This window comes from Argopecten irradians, chromosome 11, assembly GCF_041381155.1.
Source record: "Argopecten irradians isolate NY chromosome 11, Ai_NY, whole genome shotgun sequence".
NCBI lineage: Eukaryota > Metazoa > Mollusca > Bivalvia > Pectinida > Pectinidae > Argopecten > Argopecten irradians.
In genome coordinates, this window is record NC_091144.1 from 26,526,599 (window position 1) to 26,536,441 (window position 9,843).

The following is a 9,843-nucleotide window of genomic DNA, read 5'->3' on the forward strand; positions in this document are numbered from 1 at the left end:
GTGTTCAGAATATCACTTGGCATAGCACACCAGGTGAGTGATACAGCCTTTCTTGGCCTCATGTTTTAGAAAAGATTGGTTAATGTGGTATGGTTGTTGTAGGAATTGATTTGATAGCCAAGGCTAAGAGTTTGATCTCCGGTACCGATCAATCAGCCCTCAATCAGGTACAAGCTCGTCGACGCCGAAGACAAGCTGCTGAAGTAGGTTTTGCAGATGAAGATGAGGAAACTCAGGCAAGTTATGATTATAATTTTTATCCGAGCTCATATTTTTTGTATAAACTGCAGTCCAACCCACTTAATTCAAACTTAGATAGTACAAAATCCTGTTTTATACGAGTTGAAATTCACTGCAAATTGCTTTCAGTATCATTGTATTGATTACCCATGTAGTATAATTCGAAACGATTTTTGAGTCCCCAGGGTTTATTTTGTGTTGTTTTAAACCCACATAATGGGAAGTACCAAAACCAGGTACAAGAATTGTATAGATCAATGGGCAATTGTTAGTAGAAGTCCTTGATCACAAATTTATGTGTTCGCAAATACTCGTATTATCCAGAATAGCGCCCAACGAAGTTGGCGGGGGATATACAAATGGGTTCCGTCCGTCCGTCCGTCCGTCCGTCCGTCCGTCCGTCCGTCCGTCCGTCCGTCCGTCCGTCTGTCCGTCCGTCCGTACGAATGGTTTCCGGAGCATAACTCTAAAACCAGTAGAGATATTTCCACGAAACTTCATACACATATTGGTATTATGGTCTAGTAGTGCCTTTTGCTAATTTTAGGTTTTCAGTTTTTGCATTTTTTCCGTAACCATGGAAACATTGCTGAAAATATCATATTTTTGTACCAGGTTCGTTTCCGGAGCATAACTCTAAAACCAGAAGAGATATTTCCACGAAACTTCATAGACACATTGGTCTTATGGTCTAGTAGTGCCTTTTGCTATTTTAAGGTTTTCACTTTTTGTACTTTTTTCTGTAACCATGGAAACATTGCTGAAAATGGCAGATTTTTGTGTAAGAATCGTTTCCGGAGCACAACTCTAAAACCAGCAGAGATATTTCCATGAAACTTCATAGACACATTGTTCTTATGGTCTAGTAGTGCCTTTTGCTATTTTTAGGTTTTCATTTTTTGCACTTTTTCCGTAACCATGGAAACATTGCTGAAAATTTCATATTTTTGTACCAGGTTCATTTCCGCAGCATAACTGGAAAACCGGTTGAGATATATGCACGGAACTCCATAGGCACATTAGTCTTATGGTCTAGTAGTGCCTTTTGCTATTTTAAGGTTTTCACTTTTTGTACTTTTTTCTGTAACCATGGAAACATTGCTGAAAATGGTAGATTTTTGTGTAAGAATCGTTTCCGGAGCACAACTCTAAAACTAGCAGAGATATTTCCATGAAACTTCATAGACACATTGTTCTTATGGTCTAGTAGTGCCTTTTGCTATTTTTAGGTTTTTCCTGTTTTTTTTTCATACACATAAGTCTCCACAATCAAACTTACTTCAGCTTTGATATCTCCATTGGCGGGGGATCTGAATCGCAAATACTCGTATTATCCAGAATAGCGATAGTGGGAAATATTGTATACGCTAAGATAAAGCAGTTTACACCATAACAAAGATAAGAGACCACCCACAGCATGTATAAGTGGTATCAAAAATAATGTTTGAATGATGATTGAATTGAATAGCCAGCATCCTGGCCTGCCGGAATTTGGACTGAAGCAGCTGCGGAAGCTTTCTGTGAAAACCTGTTGACCAACTCGACTCTCGCCCAGAGTTGTGCTTCTGTCGATACAGCGGATGCAGTAGAGGGTTGTAAGGATGACATAATGGTAGGCTATCAACCTTTTATAATATACCATAGTCGACCTAACAAGTGCCCCATCGCAGTTTTGCTTCTGTTGACTTAAATACAAACTGAAATTATCAAAACTGTGTAGGTTTCTCTATTTGATTTCTTTTGTATGTTTTTAATGGCTCACTCATGTGTAATTATTTTTGAAAGATTGGCCCAAATTTCGCATTGTGATGTATTAAGCACCCCAGTATTTTTCATTTTTTTAACAGCCCTGGGTGTTTATTGGGTTGAATACAGTAGTTAAAGTGAGCCTATTTGATAACTTTGACAGTTTCTACTCATTAAAAATGGTATTTATTTCATACCTTAATTATTAAAAAAAAATTTGGAAGGGGATATATATATTTCATATAATGCATAAAAATTCATATTTTAAAGCGTTTTAAGAGAGAATTGGGAACTTGACGTGATATATGATTTTGTAGCAAACTGAAGATACAGAATTTGCCGAGGCGAGCGTTACAAACCAGATAGGGAAATGTGTAGATGAGCTTCAGAAGGATCCAGCTACTAACACAGATCCTGCTGCTCAAGCTGTGGCCAACGGTATCCTGGACCAGACTTGTGAAGCTAACTGTAACGACAATGGAGACTGTCAAAAAGGTAAACTATTTCAGTTCTTTATTCTGTGAATACAATTGCCAAAAAGGGGTATTACATTTATTATTTAATTATCAAAAAATAACTATTAATATAATTGTCAAAAAAATAACTATAACATAATTGTCAAAAAAGATAAATTATTATATGATTTTCAAAAAGATGAACTATTCTATATTTGTCAAAAAGATAAATAGTTATATGATGTCAAAAATAATTATAAATTATTATCCGATTTTCATAAAGATGATCTTTACACAATGTTTCTGTCCATTTCATTGGTCTACCTGATTAAACCAGACTCTGGAACATCTGTGAATTGGTTTTAAGCTTCCTTGCAATTTTGATTTATCTAAAGAGACTCTAAGAAACAATAATGAACGTCTTGTTGTGTTACAGGAGTATGTAGGTGTTACAATGGATTCGTGGGTACCAGTTGTTCTGTGGCGGAAGGGGAAGCACCCGTCATTACAGGTCTCGATCAGAACGTGTGTGATATCGGATCAGGGGCAGCCTGCAACAGTGTGGCTGTGGAGGGAGAGAAGTTTGTGGACCTCCCAACACTAACATGTCATTTCCAAACTGTAGAGGTAAATTTGTGGACTTCCCAACACTTAAATGTCATTCTCAAACTGTACAGGTAATTGATGGACCTCTCGACACTTAAATGTTTTTCTCAAACTGTACAGGTAAATTTATAGACCTTCCAACTCTTACATGTCATTTCAAAACTGAAGAGATACATTTGAGGACCTCCCAACACTTAAATGTCATTTCAAAACTGTAGAGATAAATTTGTGGACCTCCCAACCCTTGCATATCATTTTCAACCTGCAGAAGTAAATTTGTGGACCTCCCAACACTTACATGTCATTCTCAAACAGTACAGGTAATTAATGGACCTCCCGACACTTAAATGTTTTTTCTGAAATTGTAGAGGTAAATTTGTGGACCTCCCAACACTTACATGTCATTTCAAAACTGTAGAGGTATTTGTGGACCCCAAACACTTTAATGTCATTTCCAAACTGTACAGGTAAATTTGTGGACCTTCCAACACTTTATACATGTCATTTCCAAACTGTACAGATAAATTTGTGGACCTCCCAATGTAAACTTAAGTATCATTTCCAAACTGTACAGATAAATATGTGGACCTCCCAACGTACACGTACGTGTCTTTTCAAAACTGTACACGTAATTTTGTGGACCTCCCAACACTTGCATGTCATTTACAAACTGTAGAGGTAAAATGCTTCAGTTATGATTATAAATATAGTATAAATCAAGTTAGCGTATCCATCTTTATTAAAATTTATGCTGTTTACAAAACATGCTGAAAATTTTATTGAGTTAGGACAATTATATATATATACATTGTGTGCCTATTTAGGATAAAACTGCGTAATTCGAACAATCGAGAAAATAAATGTAATTCTGTTCCTCTATGCTTTAGATTTAATATGTGTGAGGAATTCTATGCCTCGAAAATCAAAACAGAGAGGGGAAAAAAGAACCAAAAAATAATTTTAGGGAATTCCACAAAAATTAAAAACAAAAACAGTAGTGTTGGCAAGCTTACTGATGACGTTGCCATCAACTGATTTCTTTTCTACACTATAAAAGTTTTTTATTTCTGGATTTTGTTTTAGATGATTTCTGGTGTTTTCCTGAAGTCCACCACAGAGACAACCGCCCCTGCCAATTTTATCTCGTTTGATCTGGTGGAGTGTGAGTTACCTGCTAGCATTACACCCGTGGTTCCTGTACGAGCCGTACTGGTCTCCGTCAGTAATAATGGCGCGGCGAAAAGCACGGGGGATCACTATTACATCGCCTATAACTCGCTCTGCTACACCTGTGATCCCACCAGCTGTCAGACCACGGTAAGGATTTTTTTTATTGATGAGATATTGTTGATGGATTTCCCTATTTCAATTTTTGCTTTTCAGTCATTAATATTATCATAATGAAGTTTAATGAAAGACATTAGTATCTATTACCTTTTCATAGACCAGGTAGTTTTAACTTTGAATCTAGAAAGTTCTTGTTCGTAACTCTCTTCCGTCCTGTTTTGTCGTATGAAAAAAATAAAATTTGTACAAAACTTTTTGCCAGCGGGTATTTAAACAATATATTGTATGAGCATTTAATTAACACAACCAATAAAAGTACCCGTAATTTGGGCAAATTCAAATGAGTCCACAATCCACCAGTTACGGACTAAAAGATTCTTTGAGTAACTTTTGTTGTAATACTTTTGTGGATTTTTTGGGTGTTTTTTTTTTTTCTTTTTGTGGAAATTTAAAAAAAATCAAATTACAAAACTTCTTCAAAATTTTAAGATTATCTCTGCCATGCTCACTATGATTATTTTGTATCTGTAGTATCAAAACTATATGTTGGAAAGTATTGAAATGGTCTGTACCTGAAGGCTTACCCCCCTTTCTATTGAGCTACAGTGAGTGATTATTTTCCAGCTGGATGGTTGTGTGATTGAGTCCCAGTGCTATGGTGTAGGAGATGTTAGTGCAGCCAACCCTTGTCACTTCTGTGACCCTGTCACCTCAGTCACCGCCTGGACCGTCAAATTAGGTAAATAATCAATGTCTTCACCATTAATGTCATTAATGATTTAAATCGTCCTACATAAAAAAAAAACAGGGATCTATAAGCAATTCAAATTCAGAAAAATCACACACACACAATTTCTGAACCATCTAAGCATTTTTCACATAATCGATACTTGGAATAGTGCCAAAGGAAGTTTACATGATGATAATCTATTGTCTATTATAAGATAAAATTATTCTGATGTATTTCAGCTTTACTTGTTTAGATTGATACCTTTAGCTGTTGACTTTGTGATTTTTTGTGTCCTTGAACTTTTGACTAATTGGATATTGTGTAGATATCCCCTTGCATGTCGTTTCCAAATTGTAGAGGTAAATGTGACCTTCATATGCATGCTAATGTCCTTGAACTTTGAACTATTTGTAGCCCACTACTGTCCCAATGCCACCACGACGATACCCACGACGACCACTACAACACCTACCACTCCCTCACCTAGTACAGAAGCACTCCCTCGTGATGATCCATCTGCTGTGCACGCAGAATCGGTCACGCCAATCATTATCACCGGAGTGATCGCTGGAGTGTCCTTACTGGCACTGGTTGTCACCGCTGGTGCCTTTTTGATCTATAGACAACGGTAAGCTTAACATAAGCATACATCAAATGTACTGGGCACTCGTATAAGCGTCAAACGTAGACTTGACTACTATATGATGAAGTGATCTTGTGAACGTTGAATGTGCAATGTATAAATATCGTTGTGTTAAACAAAGACAAGCAAGAGACCATTGATATGATTAATATGAAAGTAAAACTTGTCTTAGCGACAACCATTGGATAAAGACTACCTGTTCAATAAGACCAATTTCTTTGGATCTCATTGGGTCTATTATGCGCTATTTGACTATTAAGACTAATATAATCTTGCATGGGTCTGTCAAGTGTATAGGAATATCTCAACTCTCTTGTTTGGTATTGCATTTAACAGGGATGAGATTTTCGATAATTTTAAATTTACTTTCAATGATTTTATAATTTATTGCTATGACTTTCTACCTGCAGGAATTCAGTGCTCAAAGAAATGAGGCTAAAAGAAAGCGACTCCGAGTCTTCAAGTGGAAGCGGTCCAAGAGGCTGGAGTAAGCATCGCCATACCCAAGACCTGTTCTACGACAACTCAGCGTACAATTTTCACTATGGAATCAAGGAGCCTCAAGTTAACTTCGCTAAAAACATACCCAAACGTCACAGTCAGATGTCAAGACGAGATCCAACATACAGCTATAGCTAAACAAAGAACGTTTGTCTCCCAAAGGGTCAACGTGTTTTTTAATTGGGTTACACTCACAATTTCTCAAATGTAATGCAAGGTTATTATTTTAGTAATTGATTTTTGAACCTTTAATAAACCCAAATCATACGCTAGAAATTACTATATTCAAATAACTTTAAGTACATTTAATATTTACATAATTTTAGTAATATCATAATGCAGTGAAATATTGTAACCAGAAATAGAAAATAGAGATGTTGAAACATTTGTAAAAGTGCAGAAAAAAACCTCTAAAGAACAGTTTTACTTATTCGGAGGAAAACGTATACACGATACCTTAGGCCAAAATTATTGGTGATATTGAAATTAGCAATTAAAATGATATGGTATTTGTCTTCATGAATTCAGCAAATGAAAAATATGTATTTCAAAAGTTGTATACCTGTAGGATCACATGCCTGCGATACCAGTGACTATTTTTATTGTATTGTATGTTGATATATAGAAACATTTCAGACAATCCAAACAATAGAAACGGTGACAATGTAAGATATATGTTTTTACAAAGTTTATATATTTGGTTTACGAAATAGAATATATATTTTAAGGATTATGTATATACATTATTTCAATGCTTTATATTTCAACACTTCATATAACTTTATATTACTTTTTATAACTTTATATTTTAATACAGTGTTTCTGTGATTATCAATAGCAAATTAAGTGCTGTTCTGTAGGACTGTGCCATGGGCAGTATTATTTTTTTCCATTCACGAAGACATTTCTCAAGACACAAAAAATGGAGTTTAATGATATGTAAGATTATTATTAGGTGTTAAATGACATTGGGCATAGTAAGAGCTAGAATAAGTTTAGCATGGTGTCCAATCCTTGGTAATATTTCAGTTCTATATATAATTGAAACTTAAAAAAATTCTTAATTTAATTAAAATTATAAATAACTTTGATTTCATGAATCCTTTGATTTTAAAATAATTTTATATCCCCATGATAGTTCTTTTGAAATCAGTGTTTCTATTTCTGAACATTAAAAATCAAGTGCTATAAGCATTATCAAAGACATAAGTGCTTGTCCAAGTGCTGTATTATGCGACATTTTTTTGCAACCTAGTACTACATGATATTACTAATTGAACATGTTTATAGTGTTAAACTGGTGCCTTGTTAATTAACAATCCGGTTTGTCTTAATAATCGCCATTTGTTACAATTATTATATCTTTCATCAAACAAGTTAAATTGCAAATTTATGTACAGATCTTTAAACTATGAAAATATGTTACCTTGTGATATTGAAGGTGTCCATTTAAAACTATTTTGTCAGCATATTATATTTTTTTAAATGCTTTTTTATCAAAAGCAGTTTCGAGCAAAAATGTGATGCTGAAATAACATTGAATCTCTAATAAAAATGATATTCGTCATCTCATTATATTAAACGTTAAAGCTTGAAAATGTATCACTTACGCCGGTGTTGTACTGCCATCTGCTTGTTATATTGTAAAAATCTTTTGTTATTATTTCTTTCATTATTGTAAATAATGCTGATAATATTTTTGATATCTATACACTTGTTACAATCTTTTTCTCCTGGTGCACACATTAATATATTCTCTCAAATTAAGATGTTTGACTTTTTAATAATAGAAAAAGAGGTTTGACTTTTCAAAAATAAAAAATAAATATTTTTTATACAATATTGATTATTTCTGTTATGTATTCACCCTTTCACCTTTTAGTTTGTGTGGATAATTGATATAACAGTTAATACCTTAGCAAGCTAGGTAATTTGGACAATTCATATAATGAGTGATTAAGAACGGAAGAAAAAAATAATGATTGCCGTAATTAAAATATTAATTAAAAATACAAACAAGATAACTCGACCAGAGGCTCCAGGATGGTAATCGCTGCCCTTTTCCAAACATAGAAAAATCCCTGAGTAAAACCTCATGATCTCAACCAAGAGTATGTATATACTATTTACAAAATAGATTTTTCTGAGCCTTCGTTAGGAATAAAACGGCCGGAAATTAAAGAAGATACTGAAGGCATGGTACAACTGTATCTTATGATAATGAAAGCGTGATTACTGAGAATAGGTCGCTCAATACATACCTTGAGCGACTGCAACATGACGAACGTTGATCTGAATGCTAATAGCTGCGATGAAGAAGTCTTAGACGACGAACGAAAGATTTCTGACAGAGTGAAGGCAGTGTATGGTTATTTAGTTGGGTTGGTGCGAGCAGGTCTTTTAGGCGTTCATTCATCTGAAAGTGAAAACATTTATTTATCACTATCTTGTACGGTAAATTACAGGTATATGCCTATTTAATATAGCTTTTCTTATGTGCCGCAGTCTGATATTTACGTCGAAGACAAATTTGCGAACTGTACATGATCTTATCAGCATCTGAACACTCCAACAGCAATATAATGCCACAATAAAATGTCAGTCTAACTGAGAATTGACAACATGGAATCTGAAAATAAGATTGGAGTTCTCAAATATGTCTAAAACTGTAGAATATCTGAGAATATGAATTGGGGTCACTGAAACTAAGAGAAACATGTTAAGTAGAATGTTTGTAATGCCACCGATATCATAGTAACTTAGCCGAGCTCATAACATTACATGTAGCTTGTATATCGCCCGTTCTTAAGTCTTAGTGTATTTTTGTATCACCCGCGACGATAGTTCGCCAGGACGATACTATGGTGTTACTTTTCTGACGGCGTTGTCGTTTTCTCAAAAAGTTTGAAGTCCAATCCTAACCCAAACTTCAAACATAGCTGAAGGACATTATCCCCTAAATACAACTAATGATTGCAGGATTAATTTCAGGCCATGGGATGCAGAGGCAACTTAGGGATACTAAACTATTTATAAGACTTGACTTAAAAATTTTGCTTTTAGCTCTGTTTCTCAGAAAATATAAATCCAATTCTCGCCAAACTTTACCTAAAGGACATCATTACCACCTCATATCAATAATGCAGTGCGGGCGACACTCATAATAACGCGTAATTCTTGATATCAAAGTTATTTATTAGCATAAAATTCATCTCATTCGCCTGTAAAAAAAAAATCTGTTAATTTGTGTATGTGTCTCACCAACGTTAATTTATTCACTATTTCCAAGTTATATACTTAGCATAAAATTCATTACATTCGCTGTTCATTTATATATGTGTCGCAGCAACGTTAATTTACTATTTCCAATGGCTAATATCAAAGTTATATACTTAGCATAAACCTCATCACATTCGCTTGTTAAAAATCACCCAATAATCACATTTATCTCTATATTGTATCCGTGTTTAGTCTTTGTGTACTATTTCCAATAACTGCTACGTCCCTCCGTATATTTAAAACCTAATACAAAGGGAGAACTCATTAAGCTGTGACACCGTGGCATTGTTCTGATTAATTATCTGTAAAACTATTGAATGCATTCTATACAATAGTTTACCGTTACACACAGAACA

General features: G+C 34.6%; 1 protein-coding gene across 2 annotated transcripts in view; it reads left to right on the top strand.

Moving 5' to 3' along the window:
- Positions 1-8,050, top strand: part of LOC138335132 (uncharacterized) — a 114,213-nt gene extending 106,163 nt beyond the window's left edge. For both annotated transcript variants that reach the window (XM_069284071.1, XM_069284070.1), the window contains exons 77-84: positions 103-240; positions 1,713-1,852; positions 2,304-2,481; positions 2,878-3,068; positions 4,131-4,364; positions 4,959-5,073; positions 5,479-5,692; positions 6,118-8,050. In XM_069284071.1, coding sequence (XP_069140172.1) covers positions 103-240; positions 1,713-1,852; positions 2,304-2,481; positions 2,878-3,068; positions 4,131-4,364; positions 4,959-5,073; positions 5,479-5,692; positions 6,118-6,346 — 1,439 coding nt within the window. In that variant the 3' untranslated portion in view covers positions 6,347-8,050. The remainder of the gene's footprint in view (positions 1-102; positions 241-1,712; positions 1,853-2,303; positions 2,482-2,877; positions 3,069-4,130; positions 4,365-4,958; positions 5,074-5,478; positions 5,693-6,117) is intronic.
- Positions 8,051-9,843: the final 1,793 nt, after the last annotated feature.